Consider the following 26,079-nt stretch of genomic DNA (forward strand, 5'->3'; position numbering starts at 1 on the left):
TGATGGCTGACAGACAGGAAATAAAAGGACTGGTCTTTGTCACCTTGATGGCTGACACAGACAGGAAATTAAAGGACTGGTCTTTGCCACCTTGATGGCTGACAGACAGGAAATTAAAGGACTGGTCTTTGTCACCTTGATGGCTGACACAGACAGGAAATTAAAGGACTGGTCTTTGCCACCTTGATGGCTGACAGACAGGAAATTAAAGGACTGGTCTTTGTCACCTTGATGGCTGACACAGACAGGAAATTAAAGGACTGGTCTTTGTCACCTTGATGGCTGACACAGACAGGAAATTAAAGGACTGGTCTTTGCCACCTTGATGGTTGACAGACAGGAAATTAAAGGACTGGTCTTTGTCACCTTGATGGCTGACACAGACAGGAAATTAAAGGACTGGTCTTTGTCACCTTGATGGCTGACACAGACAGGAAATTAAAGGACTGGTCTTTGTCACCTTGATGGCTGACACAGACAGGAAATAAAAGGACTGGTCTTTGCCACCTTGATGGCTGACAGACAGGAAATTAAAGGACTGGTCTTTGTCACCTTGATGGCTGACAGACAGGAAATTAAAGGACTGATCTTTGTCACCTTGATGGCTGACAGACAGGAAATTAAAGGACTGGTCTTTGTTACTTTGATGGCTGACAGACAGGAAATAAAAGGACTGGTCTTTGCCACCTTGATGGCTGACAGACAGGAAATGAAAGGACTGGTCTTTGTTACTTTGATGGCTGACAGACAGGAAATGAAAGGACTGGTCTTTGTTACTTTGATGGCTGACAGACAGGAAATGAAAGGACTGGTCTTTGTCACTGCCACACGTGCACACCCACCCAGGCACATGTCTGTTGGATACTATGTGTGACTCTGGACACACTAGTTTGATGTGGGCTACACTTCATGTTCATTTTGTGTCTGGGGAATTTCTTTACTATTGGAAATGGCACTAGCACTAGCTTCTATGAGATATCCCTTACTACCCCCCCCCCCCCCCTCCCCCTTAATTCCACATGGAAATGTAAATGTTCTTAACACAGGGGACAAGGCACTGCATCAGATGTAGTAGATAACAGTTAGCAGCTCAGGGAGAAGGCATTGTGATGGGCTGTTGGCGAAACAGAATGAAATAGATGTAGTCAGCTTCTCAGATAATGCTGGGGTCTGTAGAATGTGGAGTGCTGTGCTTGTAACTGCATCGCTTGTCTCTCTTCATTACCTACCTTTTTTAATGGTGGCCAACTTGACAGAGCCACGCAATAAACAGAGGAGCTGTGAAATCCTGGAGGCGGATTTTTCAGCCGGCTGATAATGGGATCTCATCGCAGGGAGAGAGAGAGGGGGGGAGGGAGAGCGAGTGAGAGGGGATGGTGAGAGAGAGCCAGGGCCTTGTTCATTAGGCACCTAACGGAATTATACAAAACTGAAACAGCAGGGACTACCTGGACTTGACCAATAACAAATGATTGTTTTCATTTTCCCACTGGGAAACATTTAAAACGTTTTGCTACGGTGTACCCTAATGAATACAACCCTGGTGGAACAGCCAATCCACATCAGCCAGGAGGCTCACAGCATCGTTTATCTCTACTCTTGTCACTGCTGTTTTCAGGTCACACAAACCTGCATAAAAGGTCAATGTTCTTTCTACGTTTTCCCACTGGTGTGAATTCTCACTTAAATTGCAAGATCTCTGCCACTCTGAATGGGCTGGAAAGACTCATTAACTCATTATAGGACAAATGCAAATGAGAGAATCAGCATGAGAGGAGCAGCTTCAACACACACACAGGGCACATCCTCCTCTACATTTACCTTCCATGTATTTTACATATCTCTCTATCTGTCCACTGCATGGTTTTAACACTGATCATTAATCAAACATCAATATTGTAATCCCTTAATGTCTCCACAATGCTCATTACTATAAATCTCAAGAGTAAACACGTAGGCTGTGAGTGAGATGGCAGATGTATTTCCAAACCATTATATGATATAATAACAATAGTTTATTGTATTCATCCAGTCCAGTCTTCTTATCCCTTTAGCTGGGGCGTAATGTGGAGATGTATTGGTGTGTGTGCAGTGCTGTGTGGAGCAGCGAGAGGCTCATCATTGTTGGGACTATTGTACCTTACACAAAGCTGCCATGTAAAGTGAACGCTTGATCTTGCCCGGTAGGGAGACGTTACATGCTGTACATCTTGTTTACCGATGCAGTGTTATTTAAAAAAATAAATAATAATAACACAGTAATACATCTTAATTAATCACCCAACTATCAATCACCAACCGTCCCCATTGGCGTTCCTCGCCTCTCCTTTGTCCTCTCTTACCCCACCGGCGAGCATTAGAATCCACACCGTGTTTTTGTTTTGCCTGGTGTTTTATTGTTGGGGGGGGGGTGTATTCTCCTAAACTAGTGTCTGGTTAAAGAAAGACTAGCTCAGCCATGTGGATGTGTCTGTTGAACAGCTGAAGGGGGGATACAGCCTACAGAGAGAGAGAGAGAACGTGGAATGTGTGCATATGAAAGGGGGAGCGAGGAGGGGGAGAGAGAGAGAGCGTGTGTGTGGAAAAAACGAGGAAGCAGAGGCTGTGAACGAAACGCGAACTTAATGATTTCCTACCTTCCCGAACTAGACCTCTCAATCTAACCGATATACTTTTCAACGCGCAAGATATCAAGGAGCTACACCACCGCGGAAAAAAAGGGGAAACGAAGGCAAACCGTGTGTGTGTGTGTGTGTGTGTGTGTTTTCGGGGAAAAAAAAGGCTGCCTCGACGATTTGTACGTGATTACGTGATCAAAGTGAGTGCAGGCCGTCTTTTGTTGAGGCAAAGAGTGGCGGTTTTCCTGTGTAGCAGCTAAAAGGATAAAAGTGTATGTGCCGGATTTGTTTCAACCCTCTGGTTTCTTGGACTTGGCCCAGCACACGGAGTTCATTCTGCATGGTTGTCCTTGGCGAGGAATTGTTTTTTTTGAAGTTGTTTGCAGCGGTTGCTTTGGAAGTCTAGAGTCATCAGACTGGCGGGTGAGTAGTTGGATATTAAAAGGGGAGAGGGGGGATAAAGAGGTGGCATGTTGGGACGAGTTAATTACATTAAAACACCAGTTACATTTGTCGTTTTTTTTAAAGTATTATTATTATTATTTTTACTACAAGTGTGGCTATTATGATATTATAGTTACAGTAGTTGGAAGTCAGGATAGTTGCCCGTGTGACCTAGAGAAAAATGTTTTTGTCTGTTTGTAGCGAGCTGAAAGTTGGCTACATTGTTGTGAAACTTGGGGCTGTTCCACTGAGCACACTGGAGACAAGAACAGACAGACATAGTAATCACAAACCTGGCCTTTTAACGGGGTTTAAACTGCTTGAGATTTCAAATGTAATAATGTGAAAATGGCTGAGTTTAATAGGTTTACTAGCTAACATATATATATATATATATATAAAGGCTACTTTTTGAAGTTTATAGTTTTCCAACCAACTACTAATCATCACTATTGAAGTTTCACAATCTAATTTGTATACACACACTTTGTGTCTGTGATGTGTGAAAATCAAATGAAAACGATGACTGTAATCATCAACACAAAGGGCCTACCATGCTTTGGGGGGGGGTAAGGGGGAATCCCCTACAAGGTCTAACTGTTTATGTGAAATTTAATATGACCTAGTTATTGTTTACAGAAGGTCATTATGGGATGGAGGTTGTAGGTTAATTGTTTATCTGCCTCATCAGTTATATACTAAGATGGATAAGATAATTAATGACTTTATTATGCCTATGGGGGAAATGAGGTTTTCAGCTCTGTGTACATTAACATGTATCATCAAGCATACAAATACAAGGATAGAAAAGGTGTGTTTCATGATGGTTTAACTGGTGAAAATGAACCAGCACATGAAACAGACCCCCCTACACAGCAGCCACCCCCCCCTACACAGCAGCCCTCCCTCCCTCCCTCTCCCTACACAGCAGTCCTCCCTCTCCCTACACGGCAGTCCTCCCTCTCCCTACACGGCAGTCCTCCCTCCCCCTACACGGCAGTCCTCCCTCCCCCTACACGGCAGCCCTCCCTCCCCCTACACGGCAGCCCTCCCTCCCCCTACACGGCAGCCCTCCCTCCCCCTACACGGCAGCCCTCCCTCCCCCTACACGGCAGCCCTCCCTCCCCCTACACGGCAGCCCTCCCTCCCCCTACACGGCAGTCCTCCCTCCCCCTACACGGCAGCCCTCCCTCCCCCTACACGGCAGCCCTCCCTCCCCCTACACGGCAGCCCTCCCTCCCCCTACACAGCAGCCCTCCCTCCCTCCCTCTCCCTACACAGCAGTCCTCCCTCTCCCTACACGGCAGTCCTCCCTCTCCCTACACGGCAGTCCTCCCTCCCCCTACACGGCAGTCCTCCCTCCCCCTACACGGCAGTCCTCCCTCCCCCTACACGGCAGTCCTCCCTCCCCCTACACGGCAGTCCTCCCTCCCCCTACACGGCAGTCCTCCCTCCCCCTACACAGCAGTCCTCCCTCCCCCTACACAGCAGTCCTCCCTCCCCCTACACAGCAGTCCTCCCTCCCCCTACACAGCAGTCCTCCCTCCCCCTACACAGCAGTCCTCCCTCCCCTCCCTACACAGCAGCCCTCCCTACACAGCAGCCCTCCCTCCCCTCCCTACACAGCAGCCCTCCCTCCCCCTACACAGCAGTCCTCCCTCCCCCTACACAGCAGCCCTCCCTCTCCCTACACAGCAGCCCTCCCTCCCCCTACACAGCAGTCCTCCCTCCCTCTCCCTACACAGCAGCCCTCCCTCCCCCTACACAGCAGTCCTCCCTCCCTCCCTCTCCCTGCACAGCAGTCCTCCCTCCCTCCCTCTCCCTGCACAGCAGCCCTCCCTCCCTCTCCCTACACAGCAGCCCTCCCTCCCTCTCCCTACACAGCAGCCCTCCCTCCCTCCCCCTACACAGCAGTCCTCCCTCCCCCTACACAGCAGTCCTCCCTCCCCCTACACAGCAGCCCTCCCTCCCTCTCCCTACACAGCAGCCCTCCCTCCCCCTACACAGCAGTCCTCCCTCCCTCCCTCTCCCTACACAGCAGCCCTCCCTCCCTCTCCCTACACAGCAGCCCTCCCTCCCTCTCCCTACACAGCAGTCCTCCCTCCCTCTCCCTACACAGCAGTCCTCCCTCCCTCTCCCTACACAGCAGTCCTCCCTCCCTCTCCCTACACAGCAGCCCTCCCTCCCTCCCCCTACACAGCAGCCCTCCCTCTCCCTACACAGCAGCCCTCCCTCCCCCTACACAGCAGTCCGCCCTCCCTCCCCCTACACAGCAGTCCGCCCTCCCTCCCCCTACACAGCAGTCCGCCCTCCCTCCCCCTACACAGCAGTCCTCCCTCCCTCCCCCTACACAGCAGTCCTCCCTCCCTCCCCCTACACAGCAGTCCTCCCTCCCTCCCCCTACACAGCAGTCCTCCCTCCCTCCCCCTACACAGCAGTCCTCCCTCCCTCCCCCTACACAGCAGTCCTCCCTCCCTCCCCCTACACAGCAGCCCTCCCTCCCTCTCCCTACACAGCAGCCCTCCCTCCCTCTCCCTACACAGCAGCCCGTCCTCCCCCTACACAGCAGCCCTCCCTCCCCCTACACAGCAGCCCTCCCTCCCCCTACACAGCAGCCCTCCCTTCAGAGGCTGTGACCTGTGTGGCCCCAGCACATGCAGCTCTCCTCGCTGTAGGTGAGAGAATTTTTAAAAAGCTAGAGGGGACTGTTGGTGGGGGTGGGGCCTGTCAGGCCTAGAATACAGTATTGGGTGGGGGTGGGGCCTGTCAGGCCTAGACTACAGTATTTGGTGGGGTCTGTCAGGCCTAGACTACAGTATTGTGTGGGGGTGGGCCTGTCAGGCCTAGACTACTGTATTTGGTGGGGTTGGGGCCTGTCAGGCCTAGAATACAGTATTGGGTGGGGGTGGGTCCTGTCAAGCCTAGACTACAGTATTCGGTGGGGGTGGGGCCTGTCAGGCCTAGACTACAGTATTGGGTGGGCCTGTCAGGCCTAGACTACAGTATTGGGTGGGGGTGGGGCCTGTCAGGCCTAGACTACAGTATTGGGTGGGGCCTTGCTTGGGATTTGAACCAGCGTAGGTCATGCCTAGATAACAGTATTAGTCTTTTTACTGTTATCTGTTGTGTAATCATTAATCCAAACAGAGTTTTAATTGGACAAATTCAGGTATTGCTTTCTAGTTTAGATCCTAGTGAACACACGCCTGGTATTGGTCATAGTAGGTAGGGGAAATTATTGGAAAATAGGATTTGAACACAGGCCTTACGTCAATGGATTTGGACCCAGACAACAGCAGTATGTGTCTTGTCCTGTCGTAGACCGGTAGACTTCAGTCATCTTATCTGATTGGTTATGTATAGGCCAGGCCTACTAGGAAGAGGAAGTGATTGTTGACTTTTATAAAATGAATGCGTGTGACTGTAGTGCAGTCGGTGGTTACAGCCACAGGATATTGAGAAACTGACTGACTAGGCCTCATAGTACAACCATTGCTTTTGGATGAGTTATGCTATTATTAGTCAAATCAAAGAGGGGAAGTAGTATTTCAGCCATCTTGTCTAGAAATCGCTGTCTAAGTCATTTGTTTTCTCAATGGTTTTTTAAATCAATTTTTTTAATGTGTGTCCAATATGAACTCTGTAATGTTAATCGAGTAGATGGTCACATTGTTTCCTGTCATATGGCCTGTCTGTCTGTCTGTCCCCCTGTTAGCCTGTCTGTCTGTCCCCCTGTTAGCCTGGCCTGTCTGTCTGTTTCCCTGTTAGCCTGGCCTGTCTGTTTCCCTGTTAGCCTGGCCTGTCTGTCTGTCTGTCCCCCTGTTAGCCTGTCTGTCTCCCTGTCCCCCTGTTAGCCTGTCTCTGTCCCCCTGTTAGCCTGTCTGTCTGTCTGTCCCCCTGTTAGCCTGTCTGTCCCCCTGTTAGCCTGTCTGTCTGTCTGTTTCCCTGTTATAGCCTGTCTGTCTGTCCCCCTGTTAGCCTGTCTGTCTGTCCCCCTGTTAGCCTGTCTGTCGGTCTCCCTGTTAGCCTGTCTGTCTGTCTGTTTCCCTGTTAGCCTGGCCTGTCTGTCTGTCTCTCTGTCTGTCCCCCTGTCTCTCTGTCTGTCCCCCTGTTAGCCTGTTAGCCTGTTAACTGAGCACTGACCTCTAGCAGCTTAATGATTCTGATGTGATTAATCCACCGGAGAGAGGGAAGAGGAGGAGGAGAGCACTGAGAGAAGCCCAAAAGGCATCCTATCCTTTTTTAATAGGGCACTATTGTTGACCAGGGCCCTCAAAAGTAGTGCACTATATAGGGAGCAGGGTGCCATTTAGGAAACAGACGGCGTGGCTAATGCCTAGCACCAGGGCTAGAGTCTGTAGAGATAATGGATATAGGAAATCAAGATGACCCTGTACACTTCCTGTGTCGTATTTGGTTCCCCTGTAACTATAGAATCGGGGTCACCTTAGTACATTATTACAAAATGTATGATGTTTGTAACTTTTGGGTGGCGGCGGTGGGATCTATCAAGTGTAAAACGTGTTTGTTCACTGTTACTTAAGCTCATACCTTTTTTTTGAGTTCAAAGGTTACATACATGTTATGACGGAGAGAGATAGGCCACCGTCGCTAGCGTCCACCACCCGTACTGCGGCACTAACCCTCCCTTGTGCACTCGCTCGCTACTCCATTAGGACGAATGACCACTTCCTCTCTGATTCAATTGACTGTTTAGTTTCCCTGACATACCTTAAGGGAACTCTGTGGCGGGAGCCGTATGGTTTCCCTGACCGGATGAGGCCTGACCTCTGGGGAACACGTGGAGGGTTCAACATGGGCTTTCTTCTCAGACCGTGTTTTTAAGACACATTTTAGAGTTGTCATAGTCAGCTCTGTGCTATCCTGTGTGTTAAGCGTTGTGATAATTATAATTGATAATGTGTGTGTGTGGTAATGAAACCTGATGTGTAACGGTAGTTTACACTATGCTGAGTTGTGTTCACATAGCAGACCTCTACAGCCTAGTAAGCGCTTTCACAGAAGTAACAAATCCTGTCGTCATAACAACGCTATGTAACTAGTAGTCTAGCCAGAGACGATGTGCACTATACAAGAATGCTGTTTTACGCACACACACACACGCGCGCGCGCGCACAGAGGGGTTCTTCATAAAGTGGGTAATGTTAAAGGGTAAAGTTGTAATGCATTGGCTCAGTAACTGCTGGGAGACAGGAAGCTGAAAGGTTGACAGGATGTTGAAGAAACGTTATTTCATCTGTCCCCGTCATGGCACACTTTAGGATTACACCATATTTGTTGTCCCCTCTATTTTGTTTATATATATATATATTTTTTTTTTATCAAGGCCTTTTTTTAAAGCTACAAACTGTGATTCCTAACTGACTCTCGACCACCCATTCCTTTGTCTTGTCTCTCTGGTGGTTGTTCAGCGGTTTCTCCTCACCAGTAGAATGGACTCAGTCAGTCAGTCAGTCAGTGTCTCTGTTGATGGTTGTTCAGCGGTGTTGTTTATCCAATTCACTCATTAGGTCATTTCAATAAGAAGTGTCCCCTTGTCTGGTGTGTCAGTGGGTTTGGGTTAGCTTACATCTGGTCTGTGATTCATAGTCTTCATCCTAAATGGCACCCTAATACCTACAAAGTGTACTACTTTTAGTGCTGTTTTTCTGGGTGATTTCAGAATTTTTCTTTGTGTTTTCCATGACTGTGTTTTTTGTATTTTAGCATTTGTGCGTTTGGTATAATGTGTATATTTATGTGGTGTTTATGTTGCATTTGTGAAAGAGACCCAAGTCTCTGTCTACCCTGTTTTAAAATAAAGGTAAAAAAAACACTCAGTTGCCAAAAAATTGAAAACATTCCATTCTTTTGCAGGATTTGTATGGTCATGAAAAGTCATGGAACTTTAAAATTGTGTTTTCCAGGCCTGGAAAATTTTGGGAAAATGATCAAATCCGAAAAGTTTTGGACATTTCATTTAATTTCTGTTAATTAATGTAATTTATTTAGGCACAGTTTTTAAATATTGTATCAATCAAATACAAATCAAGTATATCAGCCAGGATAGAAATTACGTTTTAGTGAGTCAGTTTGGCATCACCTGCATGTGTGGGAGACAGCGGGCCGTTGCTCGAGGAGGGGGGAGACAGCGGGCCGTTGCTCGAGGAGGGGGGAGACAGCGGGCCGTTGCTCGAGGAGGGGGGAGACAGCGGGCCGTTGCTCGAGGAGGGGGGGAGACAGCGGACCGTTGTTCGAGGAGGGGGGAGACAGCGGGCCGTTGCTCGAGGAGGGGGGAGACAGCGGGCCGTTGCTCGAGGAGGGGGGAGACAGCGGGCCGTTGCTCGAGGAGGGGGGAGACAGCGGGCCGTTGCTCGAGGAGGGGGGGAGACAGCGGGCCGTTGCTCGAGGAGGGGGGGAGACAGCGGACCGTTGTTCGAGGAGGGGGGAGACAGCGGGCCGTTGCTCGAGGAGGGGGGGAGACAGCGGGCCGTTGCTCGAGGAGGGGGGAGACAGCGGGCCGTTGCTCGATGAGGGGGGGAGACAGCGGGCCGTTGCTCGATGAGGGGGGGAGACAGCGGGCCGTTGCTCGAGGAGGGGGGGAGACAGCGGGCCGTTGCTCGAGGAGGGGGAAGACCATTGTCATATATGGATCTGTGCCATTTACTTTGAACTGGACTGTGTTTACAGCATGAGCGGTCGTGAGTAGATACCCTTGTTTTGAATCACAGCAAGAGCTGCATGTAGCTACGTGTGCACATTTTGTTCATATCCTTTGCTAGTTAGTGAGTTTTTAACCCGGTTCTAGATCATTTGTAGTCAGCAATAGGGGAGTGGTTGCTTCTTACAAGAGCACAAAATGTGTGCATTTCTAGACATCTTTGAAAAGCCAGTCAGGTAAAGAGCTTTATTTTGTCTTAAAGGGGCGGTGTTGTATTTTCAGACAGGCTTGAATAAGCTAAGTAGCCAGTAGGTAGAGGTTAGCACAATTTGTCTGGTTCTCTGTAATAAAGGTATGGGAATAATAATGCATTTTATTTTGTAAAGTAGGTTCTTGCTGAATGATAGAACAGCTATTTCCATGTTAAAATGTTATGGGATGCATTTTCTCCTATGTTTTTTTAATGGTAAGACACTCTACATTATGACACTACATTACTACATTATGATCAAATAGCCACAGTAGCCTACTTGGCCACAGTTAAACTGTAACTTAAAGCAGGTAGAGCCTCGGTGTTCACAGTAAAACTGTAACTTAAAGCAGGTACAGCCTCAGTGTTCACAGTAAAACTGTAACTTAAAGCAGGTACAGCCTCAGTGTTCACAGTAAAACTGTAACTTAAAGCAGGTACAGCCTCAGTGTTCACAGTAAAACTGTAACTTAAAACGGGTACAGCATCAGTGTTCACAGTAAAACTGTAACTTAAAGCGGGTACAGCCTCTGTGTTCACAGTAAAACTGTAACTTAAAGCAGGTACAGCCTCAGTGTTCACAGTAAACGTGCGCTGGAATTTGAACAGAATTTTCACAATATTCATGTTTGCGCTCAGCGCCTTATTTATTTATTTAATTTCAGGGAACATTACCTATTAGCCTATAAAATATGATAATGATCAGACTAATAACTAGGTAGCCAATTCAAAACACATGAACCCTCTAGTTAACTGTGTTTTAATATTTTCGTAATTTCATGTCCTCAAAAAAAAAACTTCCACCGACACTTGCGATGATTGACATACAATGTTGATTTATGATTGAGGGATTCACTTCACCATTGTATTAGTTGGGATTCGGTTCAATCGCAGTGAATCAATTAATGTGAAAGAAAATAATTTGTGAATCGCAGAATGTTTTCTCAATTTTTTTCTATGTAGCTTTCCTTTTGGATTATCTGTCGACCGTACTACGGGACAGCTCATGGGTGTGCAGGCTTTTATTCCCCTCAAACTACATTTTAGAAATGAGCTTCTCAACCGGACCTTGATGAACTGGCTCTGATGTGTTTGAGTAGTGCTTGATCAAAAAGTCTTGAGGGTTGACCACGTGTTTTATACAGTAGCCTATCAGGTACTTTATGGGGGTTAAGTGCCCTTGCTCAAGGACATGAGATGGTCACATGGGATCAGAGAGTAGCCACTGTGTTGATACCACGTGATACACATACTTTTTATACGTACATCGACACGCCGCCAATTGTTGGTCATGGAAATATTGGTTTAAAGTCATGAAATTCCGTCTGTCATCAGGTGTATGAACCCTGACATTGGTAGTCAATCAATAGAAAGAGGACATTTACTAGGACATAATAATAACATAGTTGTGTATATTACTTCATTTTTAGTTCATTATTTATTTATTTTTTAAGTCCTTTAAAGTTATTATCTCATCTCTGCTCAGACAGTAGTAGCCAGCCTGACAATCATCTAGCGTTATCTCTGTTCTCCCCATACTGTACTGTCTTTAGTCATCCTATTTAGCTCGGCTAGTAGCTAGCTCGGCTAGTAGCTTGGCTCGGCTAGTAGCTTGGCTCGGCTAGTAGCTTGGCTCGGCTAGTAGCTTGGCTCGGCTAGTAGCTTGGCTCGGCTAGTAGCTTGGCTCGGCTAGTAGCTTAGCTCGGCTAGTAGCTTAGCTCGACTAGTAGCTTAGCTCGGCTAGTAGCTTAGCTCGGCTAGTTGCTAAGCTCGGCTAGTTGCTAAGCTCGGCTAGTTGCTAAGCTCGGCTAGTTGCTAAGCTCGGCTAGTTGCTAAGCTCGGCTAGTTGCTAAGCTCGGCTAGTTGCTAAGCTCGGCTAGTTGCTAAGCTCGGCTAGTTGCTAAGCTCGGCTAGTTGCTAAGCTCGGCTAGTTGCTAAGCTCGGCTAGTTGCTAAGCTCGGCTAGTTGCTAAGCTCGGCTAGTAGCTAGCTCGGCTAGTAGCTGGCTAGTAGCTAGCTAGGCTAGTTAGTAGCATCCTAAGTATCCTGCAGAGCTATCTGATCTAAATATTTTGACTTTGACTTTTGACTATTTCAAACTACATGAGGCATACTTTCATGACTGCTTATTACCGTCTACTACAACTACCAATCGTGTAAAGCTACCTCACAAACTGTCTGTATCTCTCTGCTAGTTGTGTAGCCTACTCTCATGTGTCTGTGTCGGTTATCCAGACGGGAAGAACGGCGTAATGCATTATGGTCATTGTAGTTAATTACCACGTTTCTGTGATGGACGAGGTTGAGTATGTGCCTAGTGAAAAATACAACTCCCTTCAGCCCCTCTTGAGCTCCCAAAAAAACCTAAATGTAACTAAATGGATTAAGTATTTGAACAAAAATATAAACTCAACATGTAAAGTATTGGTCCCATGTTTCATGAGCTCAAATAAAAGATCCCAGAAATCTGAGGCATATTTCTGTCTGTAATAAAGTCCTTTTGTGGGGAATAACTCATTCTGATTGGGTGGGCTTGGCTCCCCAGTGGGTTGGCCTGGCGCCACTGCCCAGTCATGTGAAATCCATAAATTGGGGCCTAATAATTTTTCATTTTACTGATTTCATTCTATGAACTGTAACTCAGTAAAATCTTTAGAAATTGTTACATGTTGCGTTTTGTTCAATATAGTTGTTTTAATAACCAGAAGGAAAAAAAACATGACATTTCGGTTTCTCGCTCAGCACTATCTACTTTTTGACCAGGGCCCTGTAAATAGTGCACTTTGTTGGGAATAGGGTGCCATTTTGGGAAAGCCATAGATTCACTCTGTTGCGTTTTTCTTTTCTTTTTTTCTCCGCAGATTTGGGATGTAAACCTAATGATAATAGCCCTCGTGATGTCATTTGGACGATCGTAGTACCGGAAACCTGGAGTGTATCTGCTTCGAGAGTTTACACCAAATATAGGCCTCGAGACTTTCACAGATTTAAAGGTCCAGACGGTTACAGTTCAAGAGCAGTATTTAGTAATAGGACGACACTGCTCCCGAAAAGCCTTGGAGATCTGTTTGGAAATGTCCGTGTAAGAATTGCGAGGACAGGAAGAGGATGGACTTTTAAAAAAAAATACAAAATGGTCTTATTGCTGCCATTTGAGCAGCTTGTCTTTTTTTATTTCTCAGTTTTGTTGTCAGTTTGCATGTTCAGTTCATCTATCTTGTAAATTCTTACAACAATCTCCTCAACCTAGATGTGTGGACGGAAGTGTGTTGTCAGGACTGTCTGAATGTAGCTTACTTAACAGACCAGGTCACTACTATAGCTTACTTAACTCCATGGTCTTCACTACCTAGTAGTGAAGACTACAGACCATTACTATAGACCACTACTATAGACCACTACTATAGACCACTGCTATAGACCACTACTATAGACCACTACTATAGACCACTGCTACAGACCACTACTATAGACCACTACTACAGACCACTACTATAGACCACTACTATAGACCACTGCTATAGACCACTACTATAGACCACTACTATAGACCAGGGCACTACTATAGACCACTACTACAGACCACTACTATAGACCACTACTATAGACCACTACTATAGACCACTACTATAGACCACTACTATAGACCAGTGCACTAACTAGGAAATAGGTTACCATTTTGGATGCTGGTCTTGAACGGTTCCTCCTTGGCTCTTAAAACCCTGGCTATCTATCCTCCTTGTTGATCCGGACGGATTATATTAACCTCAGACACGGCCAAGAAGAGGGACTGGGACGAGGCGGTGGGAAACACTTTATCTATGTGTTATGTCCGCCGAGGAGGGTAAAGAGTTCATGTTTGGCTATAATGACAAATTCAAGCACCTCTCCACTTGCATAGATAAACTGTTAAGTTATGTTTAAATTAATAATAGATAAACAATTAAATAAGAGGGAAATTGGGGATCATTGAAAGAAATAGGCCTAGGCTATTTTCCCCTTAAAGGTGCAATCTGTGATACTTGCAGCCATTTTTTAAATATTATTATTGATTTTAAAAAATATATAAATTCATGTTAGCCTAGTTTATATGACCATTTAATTATTTTCAAATGCAGGAGTGTGCCTTTAAAGCAGCTGAGTCCATTGCAGGGTACTTTCACACATGTTAAGAGGGGACATCTGGCCTTGTTAAGTCACTGCATGGTCATAAAGGGTAATGGCGGTGGCTACAGGCCTGCCTCCTTCTCTGCCATTACGCCTGCCTCCTCTCTTACTGCCTGATGTGGTTTACTGCCTGCCTGTCTCTCTGCTCTGCCTGTTTCTCTGCTCTGCCTTTTTTCTTACTGCCTGAGAATGAATAAATAAACAGAAAAGAATTGGGTAAAAATAATCGCCCAGATTTTCTAGGGCCCTATATGTACAATAAATACATCATCAGGAATAGAAACGAGCAATCATGGGACGGCTTCTAAACTACCAGCAGGGATGCATACATGGCTAGCATACCACTCCACTGCTTACACGCTGGGCTTTCATTTCCTATCTTAGCGAGTAAACATTTAATGTGTGTAAATGTATCACAGCTTTATTTATGCATAGAATCTGCTGTTAAAACTGAATTATACATTAGCCTCATGCATAATGCAGTAGCGCTCATTCCTTAATGAGTAGTTGCCAGGCCGATAAATAAATGTAATCCATTTATCGCCGCTTCTGTTGAACCAATTGTGTTTTTGCGATTTTGCATTTGTCCCACTTTAGCGATTTTAAGGTTATTCTTTAGTGATATAGTCGAAAGATAATAAAGCCCATCACTGTTATGTGTTTTTCCAAATGTGATGTTTTAAAGATTGTGTAGTCTGCTATGTGGCATCAATTCAATATCAAGAATGGTACCGCTGGTCTCAGTATGAGCAGCGTGTGTATTATGTATTATATTATGTAACATATGTTTTAATGCAGCCAATTACTTTAGTTTTCTCTCTTACTAGTAGGTTTTGTGTTTAAAAACCCTCTTAAGGATCGGAACCCTTTTTTGGTTTAAATCTTTCGCCTACGATGACATACCCACATCTAACTGCCTGTAGCTCAGGCACTGAAGCAAGGATATGCATATTCTTGGTACCATTTGAATGGAAACACTTTGAAGTTTGTGGAAATGTTAAAGGTATGTAGTAGAATATAACACAATAGATCTGGAAAAAGATGATACAAACAAAAAACGTGGCTTTTTTGTACCGTCTTTGAAATGCAAGGGTAAGGCCATAATGTATTATCCCAGGTACAATTTAGATTTTGGACACTAGATGGCAGCAGTGTATGTGCAACGTTTTAGGCTGATCCAATGAACCATTGCATTTCTGTTCAAAATGTTGTATCAAGACTGCCCAAGTGTGCCTAATTGGTTTAATAATACATTTTCATGTTCATAACTGCATGGTATTCCTTCATTGTAATAGCTACTGTAAATTGGACAGTGCAGTTAGATTAACATGAATTTAAGCTCTTTCTGCCAATATTAGATATGTCTATATCCTGGGAGATATTTTTTTTAATTACTTACAACCTCATGCTAATCACATTAGGCTATATGAGCTCAACCGTCCCGCGGGGGGGACGACACACCGATCCCGTAGAGGATGAATCTAGTCTACCTGTAGGTTGAGTAGTCTTATCCTTGGACATCAGTAAATCATTGTTGGTATGCCTATATGTTATTCATTCAATATGGACCTGCAATGGCCATCCCTCCACACGCTCCACTGTAGATAGTAGTTTATCGTGGATAGGTCTACTTGGGGATGTTTTGAATGCAACGTTTCTCTTTACACTAACCTTAAAAGCCGTGTTGAGACAGATTATCAACACATTAGCTGTATAATACAGACAGATTATCAACACATTAGCTGTATAATACAGCCATACAGACAATCAACATAGTAGCTTTTTATAATACAGACAGATTATCAACACATTAGCTGTATAATACAGCCATACAGCCAGATTATCATCACATTAGCTGTATAAATCAGCCATACAGCCAGATTATCAACATAGTAGCTTTTTATAATACAGACAGATTATCATCACATTAGCTGTATAAATCAGAAAGATTATCAACACCGTAGCTGTATAAATCAGACAGATTATCATCACATTAGCTGTACAATACATCATCAGGATGTATCATCAGCCATTGTCCTCATAAACCTGTAACTAAGCATCGTCTGTTACCATGCAGATATTCGGGGTCCTCACAGTGAAACCATATTGATCTGTTGCCACTCACTTATCAGATGAGTCCTGTGTGTCATCCTGATTTTCACCTGAGACAAGATGCCGGCAGAAATACTGACAGTTTCGTTAGAGCTAGGAATGCAGCGTAATGAATCCAATCAATCAAATGTATTTAAAACAGTAAACTATTTAAGTCTTGACTTAATATCGCTTTTTAGATATACATTTTATGGATGGGGAAAAAAGCTTTCAGCGTGAACTTAAACAACTAAATCCAATTATAAAGTATTTTAGAAAAGATAATAGGTTTTATATATCTTTTTTTAAATAAAATCTTTGTGAACCAACAATCACCAAAACAAAAGCTAGACAGTTTAGGAGAATTGAAAATGCCAAAAACAGTGAATTTAGCAGTATTCATTTTGTTATTATGTTTCAGCAAAAGAACACAGAATTGCAGGAAATGAGTTTGAAACTGCAAATTTCTCTCAGCTTCATGGCAAAATGTGTAGAATTACAGGACATTAGTTTTAAAGCGGTCAACAACAACAAAAAATCACTATTCCAGGGAGACATTTGTAGAAGTGCAGGAAATTGGTTTAAAAATGAAAAACAAAACAAATGTCTACACTGCCAAGATGGGGGGGGGGGGGTTAAAAATGATCAATTTCAACCCCCACCTCTCATGCCCACCACCTAAGCCCCCTTTTTACTCCAGGGAAACCCCTCCTATTTATACTGTTTAAAGACTGCTGCCTGCTTCTCATTTTTTTAATTTATTTTTAATTTTTTATTTAACCTTTATTTAACCAGGTAGGCAAATTGAGAACACGTTCTCATTTACAATTGCGACCTGGCACACTCATTAGTTGTCTGTACTTCAGTCGGAGCAAAACGAGCAGCTTATTTGTTTGTCTTTTCGCTCCTGCATTGTGTTCAAAAACATGTGACATTCTCTCTTTTCCTTCGTGGTTTGAACGTAGCCTTTTTTTGTGTTTCCTGGATTTTGAATCCTGTTCAAGCACATTATTGCAGTGCCTAAAGTCATCATGAAGATAGTAGCAGCACCCCCACACCCCCTTTGTATCCTGTGAGATTCATCAGAGACATTTTTTTTTTATTCCTCTGTTTTATAACGAGCTGTGAACGTTATGGAGCCACTGTTCCCCTGGAGACGCCCAATGGCTAGTCTACACGGTGTGGAGTGTCTCTCACCTTGCAAATCACTACACGTCTCCCTCTCTCTAAAACACTTACTAATTTGACAAGACTTGATGTGTGTCAATGTTTTTTAGTTAACTGGTGCTAATTCTGGCAAGGGAGTTTTAATCTTTTGGATTGGAGAGGAGAGCTGATGCAATCAGTAGAATAGTCCTTTTGCACCAGAGGTGATGGATATTTTTTAGCTCATTAGAGTGAGGGAGGGAAGAGAGGGAGGGAAGAGAGGGAGGGAAGAGAGAGAGGGAGGAGAGAGAGGGAGAGAGGGAGGGAGGGAGGGAAGAGAGGGAGGGAGGGAAGAGAGGGAGGGAGGGAGGAAGAGAGGGGAGGGAAGAGAGGAAGAGAGGGAGGAAGAGAGGGAGGGAGGGAGGGAAGAGAGAGGGGGGAGGGAGGGAAGAGAGAGGGGGGAGGGAGGGAAGAGAGGGAGGGGGGAGGGAGGGAAGGAAGGGAGGGAGGGAGGAAGAGAGAGAGAGAGAGAGGGAGGGGAGGGAAGAGAGGGAGGGGGGAGGGAGGGAGGGAAGGGAGGGAGGGAGGGAGGAAGAGAGAGAGAGAGGGAGGGAAGAGAGAGAGAGGGAGGGAAGAGAGAGAGAGGGAGGGAAGAGAGAGAGAGGGAGGGAAGATAGAGAGAGAGGGAGGGAAGATAGAGAGAGAGGGAGGGAAGAGAGAGAGAGGGAGGGAAGAGAGAGAGGGAGGGAAGAGAGAGAGGGAGGAGAGAGAGAGGAGGAGAGAGAGAGAGGGAGGGAAGAGAGGGAGGGAAGAGAGAGAGGGAAGAGAGAGGGAGAGAGAGAGAGAGAGAGAGGGAGGGAAGAGAGAGAGGGAAGGAGGGAAGAGAGGGAGGGAAGAGAGAGAGAGAAGAGAGAGAGAGAGGGAAGAGAGAGAGAGAGGGAGGGAAGAGAGAGAGAGAGAGAGAGAACACACGCCTGGTATTGGTCATAGTAGGTAGGGGAAATTATTGGAAAATAGGATTTGAACACAGGCCTTACGTCAATGGATTTGGACCCAGACAACAGCAGTATGTGTCTTGTCCTGTCGTAGACCGGTAGACTTCAGTCATCTTATCTGATTGGTTATGTATAGGCCAGGCCTACTAGGAAGAGGAAGTGATTGTTGACTTTTATAAAATGAATGCGTGTGACTGTAGTGCAGTCGGTGGTTACAGCCACAGGATATTGAGAAACTGACTGACTAGGCCACATAGTACAACCATTGCTTTTGGATGAGTTATGCTATTATTAGTCAAATCAAAGAGGGGAAGTAGTATTTCAGCCATCTTGTCTAGAAATCGCTGTCTAAGTCATTTGTTTTCTCAATGGTTTTTTAAATCAATTTTTTTAATGTGTGTCCAATATGAACTCTGTAATGTTAATCGAGTAGATGGTCACATTGTTTCCTGTCATATGGCCTGTCTGTCTGTCTGTCCCCCTGTTAGCCTGTCTGTCTGTCCCCCTGTTAGCCTGGCCTGTCTGTCTGTTTCCCTGTTAGCCTGGCCTGTCTGTCTGTCCCCCTGTTAGCCTGTCTGTCTGTCTGTCCCCCTGTTAGCCTGTCTGTCTCCCTGTCCCCCTGTTAGCCTGTCTCTGTCCCCCTGTTAGCCTGTCTGTCTGTCTGTCTGTCCCCCTGTTAGCCTGTCTGTCCCCCTGTTAGCCTGTCTGTCTGTCCCCCTGTTAGCCTGGCCTGTCTGTCTGTTTCCCTGTTATAGCCTGTCTGTCTGTCCCCCTGTTAGCCTGTCTGTCTGTCCCCCTGTTAGCCTGTCTGTCGGTCTCCCTGTTAGCCTGTCTGTCTGTCTGTTTCCCTGTTAGCCTGGCCTGTCTGTCTGTCTCTCTGTCTGTCCCCCTGTCTCTCTGTCTGTCCCCCTGTTAGCCTGTTAGCCTGTTAACTGAGCACTGACCTCTAGCAGCTTAATGATTCTGATGTGATTAATCCACCGGAGAGAGGGAAGAGGAGGAGGAGAGCACTGAGAGAAGCCCAAAAGGCATCCTATCCTTTTTTAATAGGGCACTATTGTTGACCAGGGCCCTCAAAAGTAGTGCACTATATAGGGAGCAGGGTGCCATTTAGGAAACAGACGGCGTGGCTAATGCCTAGCACCAGGGCTAGAGTCTGTAGAGATAATGGATATAGGAAATCAAGATGACCCTGTACACTTCCTGTGTCGTATTTGGTTCCCCTGTAACTATAGAATCGGGGTCACCTTAGTACATTATTACAAAATGTATGATGTTTGTAACTTTTGGGTGGCGGCGGTGGGATCTATCAAGTGTAAAACGTGTTTGTTCACTGTTACTTAAGCTCATACCTTTTTTTTGAGTTCAAAGGTTACATACATGTTATGACGGAGAGAGATAGGCCACCGTCGCTAGCGTCCACCACCCGTACTGCGGCACTAACCCTCCCTTGTGCACTCGCTCGCTACTCCATTAGGACGAATGACCACTTCCTCTCTGATTCAATTGACTGTTTAGTTTCCCTGACATACCTTAAGGGAACTCTGTGGCGGGAGCCGTATGGTTTCCCTGACCGGATGAGGCCTGACCTCTGGGGAACACGTGGAGGGTTCAACATGGGCTTTCTTCTCAGACCGTGTTTTTAAGACACATTTTAGAGTTGTCATAGTCAGCTCTGTGCTATCCTGTGTGTTAAGCGTTGTGATAATTATAATTGATAATGTGTGTGTGTGGTAATGAAACCTGATGTGTAACGGTAGTTTACACTATGCTGAGTTGTGTTCACATAGCAGACCTCTACAGCCTAGTAAGCGCTTTCACAGAAGTAACAAATCCTGTCGTCATAACAACGCTATGTAACTAGTAGTCTAGCCAGAGACGATGTGCACTATACAAGAATGCTGTTTTACGCACACACACACACACACACGCGCGCGCACAGAGGGGTTCTTCATAAAGTGGGTAATGTTAAAGGGTAAAGTTGTAATGCATTGGCTCAGTAACTGCTGGGAGACAGGAAGCTGAAAGGTTGACAGGATGTTGAAGAAACGTTATTTCATCTGTCCCCGTCATGGCACACTTTAGGATTACACCATATTTGTTGTCCCCTCTATTTTGTTTATATATATATATATATTTTTTTTTATCAAGGCCTTTTTTTAAAGCTACAAACTGTGATTCCTAACTGACTCTCGACCACCCATTCCTTTGTCTTGTCTCTCTGGTGGTTGTTCAGCGGTTTCTCCTCACCAGTAGAATGGACTCAGTCAGTCAGTCAGTCAGTGTCTCTGTTGATGGTTGTTCAGCGGTGTTGTTTATCCAATTCACTCATTAGGTCATTTCAATAAGAAGTGTCCCCTTGTCTGGTGTGTCAGTGGGTTTGGGTTAGCTTACATCTGGTCTGTGATTCATAGTCTTCATCCTAAATGGCACCCTAATACCTACAAAGTGTACTACTTTTAGTGCTGTTTTTCTGGGTGATTTCAGAATTTTTCTTTGTGTTTTCCATGACTGTGTTTTTTGTATTTTAGCATTTGTGCGTTTGGTATAATGTGTATATTTATGTGGTGTTTATGTTGCATTTGTGAAAGAGACCCAAGTCTCTGTCTACCCTGTTTTAAAATAAAGGTAAAAAAAACTCAGTTGCCAAAAAATTGAAAACATTCCATTCTTTTGCAGGATTTGTATGGTCATGAAAAGTCATGGAACTTTAAAATTGTGTTTTCCAGGCCTGGAAAATTTTGGGAAAATGATCAAATCCGAAAAGTTTTGGACATTTCATTTAATTTCTGTTAATTAATGTAATTTATTTAGGCACAATTTTTAAATATTGTATCAATCAAATACAAATCAAGTATATCAGCCAGGATAGAAATTACGTTTTAGTGAGTCAGTTTGGCATCACCTGCATGTGTGGGAGACAGCGGGCCGTTGCTCGAGGAGGGGGGAGACAGCGGGCCGTTGCTCGAGGAGGGGGGAGACAGCGGGCCGTTGCTCGAGGAGGGGGGAGACAGCGGGCCGTTGCTCGAGGAGGGGGGGAGACAGCGGACCGTTGTTCGAGGAGGGGGGAGACAGCGGGCCGTTGCTCGAGGAGGGGGGAGACAGCGGGCCGTTGCTCGAGGAGGGGGGAGACAGCGGGCCGTTGCTCGAGGAGGGGGGAGACAGCGGGCCGTTGCTCGAGGAGGGGGGGAGACAGCGGGCCGTTGCTCGAGGAGGGGGGGAGACAGCGGACCGTTGTTCGAGGAGGGGGGAGACAGCGGGCCGTTGCTCGAGGAGGGGGGAGACAGCGGGCCGTTGCTCGAGGAGGGGGGAGACAGCGGGCCGTTGCTCGATGAGGGGGGGAGACAGCGGGCCGTTGCTCGATGAGGGGGGGAGACAGCGGGCCGTTGCTCGAGGAGGGGGGGAGACAGCGGGCCGTTGCTCGAGGAGGGGGAAGACCATTGTCATATATGGATCTGTGCCATTTACTTTGAACTGGACTGTGTTTACAGCATGAGCGGTCGTGAGTAGATACCCTTGTTTTGAATCACAGCAAGAGCTGCATGTAGCTACGTGTGCACATTTTGTTCATATCCTTTGCTAGTTAGTGAGTTTTTAACCCGGTTCTAGATCATTTGTAGTCAGCAATAGGGGAGTGGTTGCTTCTTACAAGAGCACAAAATGTGTGCATTTCTAGACATCTTTGAAAAGCCAGTCAGGTAAAGAGCTTTATTTTGTCTTAAAGGGGCGGTGTTGTATTTTCAGACAGGCTTGAATAAGCTAAGTAGCCAGTAGGTAGAGGTTAGCACAATTTGTCTGGTTCTCTGTAATAAAGGTATGGGAATAATAATGCATTTTATTTTGTAAAGTAGGTTCTTGCTGAATGATAGAACAGCTATTTCCATGTTAAAATGTTATGGGATGCATTTTCTCCTATGTTTTTTTAATGGTAAGACACTCTACATTATGACACTCTACATTACTACATTATGATCAAATAGCCACAGTAGCCTACTTGGCCACAGTTAAACTGTAACTTAAAGCAGGTAGAGCCTCGGTGTTCACAGTAAAACTGTAACTTAAAGCAGGTACAGCCTCAGTGTTCACAGTAAAACTGTAACTTAAAGCAGGTACAGCCTCAGTGTTCACAGTAAAACTGTAACTTAAAACGGGTACAGCCTCAGTGTTCACAGTAAAACTGTAACTTAAAACGGGTACAGCATCAGTGTTCACAGTAAAACTGTAACTTAAAGCGGGTACAGCCTCTGTGTTCACAGTAAAACTGTAACTTAAAGCAGGTACAGCCTCAGTGTTCACAGTAAAACTGTAACTTAAAGCAGGTATAGCTTCAGTGTTCACAGTAAAACTGTAACTTAAAGCAGGTACAGCCTCAGTGTTCACAGTAAAACTAACTTAAAGCGGGTACAGCCTCAGTGTTCACAGTAAACGTGCGCTGGAATTTGAACAGAATTTTCACAATATTCATGTTTGCGCTCAGCGCCTTATTTATTTATTTAATTTCAGGGAACATTACCTATTAGCCTATAAAATATGATAATGATCAGACTAATAACTAGGTAGCCAATTCAAAACACATGAACCCTCTAGTTAACTGTGTTTTAATATTTTCGTAATTTCATGTCCTCAAAAAAAAAACTTCCACCGACACTTGCGATGATTGACATACAATGTTGATTTATGATTGAGGGATTCACTTCACCATTGTATTAGTTGGGATTCGGTTCAATCGCAGTGAATCAATTAATGTGAAAGAAAATAATTTGTGAATCGCAGAATGTTTTCTCAATTTTTTTCTATGTAGCTTTCCTTTTGGATTATCTGTCGACCGTACTACGGGACAGCTCATGGGTGTGCAGGCTTTTATTCCCCTCAAACTACATTTTAGAAATGAGCTTCTCAACCGGACCTTGATGAACTGGCTCTGATGTGTTTGAGTAGTGCTTGATCAAAAAGTCTTGAGGGTTGACCACGTGTTTTATACAGTAGCCTATCAGGTACTTTATGGGGGTTAAGTGCCCTTGCTCAAGGACATGAGATGGTCACATGGGATCAGAGAGTAGCCACTGTGTTGATACCACGTGATACACATACTTTTTATACGTACATCGAGACGCCGCCAATTGTTGGTCATGGAAATATTGGTTTAAAGTCATGAAATTCCGTCTGTCATCAGGTGTATGAACCCTGACATTGGTAGTCAATCAATAGAAAGAGGACATTTACTAGGACATAATAATAACATAGTTGTGTATATTACTTCATTTTTAGTTCATTATTTATTTATTTTTTAAGTCCTTTAAAGTTATTATCTCATCTCTGCTCAGACAGTAGTAGCCAGCCTGACAATCATCTAGCGTTATCTCTGTTCTCCCCATACTGTACTGTCTTTAGTCATCCTATTTAGCTCGGCTAGTAGCTAGCTCGGCTAGTAGCTTGGCTCGGCTAGTAGCTTGGCTCGGCTAGTAGCTTGGCTCGGCTAGTAGCTTAGCTCGGCTAGTAGCTTAGCTCGGCTAGTAGCTTAGCTCGACTAGTAGCTTAGCTCGGCTAGTAGCTTAGCTCGGCTAGTTGCTAAGCTCGGCTAGTTGCTAAGCTCGGCTAGTTGCTAAGCTCGGCTAGTTGCTAAGCTCGGCTAGTTGCTAAGCTCGGCTAGTTGCTAAGCTCGGCTAGTAGCTTAGCTCGGCTAGTTGCTAAGCTCGGCTAGTTGCTAAGCTCGGCTAGTTGCTAAGCTCGGCTAGTAGCTAGCTCGGCTAGTAGCTAGCTCGGCTAGTAGCTGGCTAGTAGCTAGCTAGGCTAGTTAGTAGCATCCTAAGTATCCTGCAGAGCTATCTGATCTAAATATTTTGACTTTGACTTTTGACTATTTCAAACTACATGAGGCATACTTTCATGACTGCTTATTACCGTCTACTACAACTACCAATCGTGTAAAGCTACCTCACAAACTGTCTGTATCTCTCTGCTAGTTGTGTAGCCTACTCTCATGTGTCTGTGTCGGTTATCCAGACGGGAAGAACGGCGTAATGCATTATGGTCATTGTAGTTAATTACCACGTTTCTGTGATGGACGAGGTTGAGTATGTGCCTAGTGAAAAATACAACTCCCTTCAGCCCCTCTTGAGCTCCCAAAAAAACCTAAATGTAACTAAATGGATTAAGTATTTGAACAAAAATATAAACTCAACATGTAAAGTATTGGTCCCATGTTTCATGAGCTCAAATAAAAGATCCCAGAAATCTGAGGCATATTTCTGTCTGTAATAAAGTCCTTTTGTGGGGAATAACTCCTTCTGATTGGGTGGGCTTGGCTCCCCAGTGGGTTGGCCTGGCGCCACTGCCCAGTCATGTGAAATCCATAAATTGGGGCCTAATAATTTTTCATTTTACTGATTTCATTCTATGAACTGTAACTCAGTAAAATCTTTAGAAATTGTTACATGTTGCGTTTTGTTCAATATAGTTGTTTTAATAACCAGAAGGAAAAAAAACATGACATTTCGGTTTCTCGCTCAGCACTATCTACTTTTTGACCAGGGCCCTGTAAATAGTGCACTTTGTTGGGAATAGGGTGCCATTTTGGGAAAGCCATAGATTCACTCTGTTGCGTTTTTCTTTTCTATTTTTCTCCGCAGATTTGGGATGTAAACCTAATGATAATAGCCCTCGTGATGTCATTTGGACGATCGTAGTACCGGAAACCTGGAGTGTATCTGCTTCGAGAGTTTACACCAAATATAGGCCTCGAGACTTTCACAGATTTAAAGGTCCAGACGGTTACAGTTCAAGAGCAGTATTTAGTAATAGGACGACACTGCTCCCGAAAAGCCTTGGAGATCTGTTTGGAAATGTCCGTGTAAGAATTGCGAGGACAGGAAGAGGATGGACTTTAAAAAAAAAAAAAAAAATGGTCTTATTGCTGCCATTTGAGCAGCTTGTCTTTTTTTATTTCTCAGTTTTGTTGTCAGTTTGCATGTTCAGTTCATCTATCTTGTAAATTCTTACAACAATCTCCTCAACCTAGATGTGTGGACGGAAGTGTGTTGTCAGGACTGTCTGAATGTAGCTTACTTAACAGACCAGGTCACTACTATAGCTTACTTAACTCCATGGTCTTCACTACCTAGTAGTGAAGACTACAGACCATTACTATAGACCACTACTATAGACCACTACTATAGACCACTGCTATAGACCACTGCTATAGACCACTACTATAGACCACTGCTACAGACCACTACTATAGACCACTACTACAGACCACTACTATAGACCACTACTATAGACCACTGCTATAGACCACTACTATAGACCACTACTATAGACCAGGGCACTACTACAGACCACTACTATAGACCACTACTATAGACCACTACTATAGACCACTACTATAGACCACTACTATAGACCACTACTATAGACCAGTGCACTAACTAGGAAATAGGTTACCATTTTGGATGCTGGTCTTGAACGGTTCCTCCTTGGCTCTTAAAACCCTGGCTATCTATCCTCCTTGTTGATCCGGACGGATTATATTAACCTCAGACACGGCCAAGAAGAGGGACTGGGACGAGGCGGTGGGAAACACTTTATCTATGTGTTATGTCCGCCGAGGAGGGTAAAGAGTTCATGTTTGGCTATAATGACAAATTCAAGCACCTCTCCACTTGCATAGATAAACTGTTAAGTTATGTTTAAATTAATAATAGATAAA

At 45.0% G+C, this 26,079-nt stretch overlaps 2 protein-coding genes across 6 annotated transcripts in view; one reads left to right on the forward strand and one right to left on the reverse strand.

Moving 5' to 3' along the window:
• The window catches only part of LOC139543128 (arginine-glutamic acid dipeptide repeats protein-like), a 350,494-nt gene that overhangs the window by 74,695 nt on the left and 249,720 nt on the right, over positions 1 to 26,079 (forward strand). For 4 of the 5 annotated variants that reach the window (XM_071349339.1, XM_071349340.1, XM_071349336.1 and 1 more), the window contains exon 1: positions 2,437 to 3,041. The exons of the other annotated variant lie outside the window; for it this stretch is intronic. The gene's annotated coding sequence lies outside the window, so the exon portion shown is untranslated. Of the gene's footprint in view, positions 1 to 2,436; positions 3,042 to 26,079 lie in introns of those variants that run through there. 5 annotated transcript variants of the gene reach the window in all.
• Positions 9,143 to 26,079, reverse strand: part of LOC139541894 (uncharacterized) — a 33,248-nt gene continuing 16,311 nt past the window's right edge. The window contains exons 2-3 of the mRNA XM_071346776.1: positions 21,277 to 21,791; positions 9,143 to 9,681 (exon numbers count right to left, since the gene is read on the reverse strand). Coding sequence (XP_071202877.1) covers positions 9,143 to 9,681; positions 21,277 to 21,791 — 1,054 coding nt within the window. The remainder of the gene's footprint in view (positions 9,682 to 21,276; positions 21,792 to 26,079) is intronic.

The sequence above is a fragment of the Salvelinus alpinus genome, chromosome 17 (assembly GCF_045679555.1).
Source record: "Salvelinus alpinus chromosome 17, SLU_Salpinus.1, whole genome shotgun sequence".
In the NCBI taxonomy this organism is placed as follows: domain Eukaryota; kingdom Metazoa; phylum Chordata; class Actinopteri; order Salmoniformes; family Salmonidae; genus Salvelinus; species Salvelinus alpinus.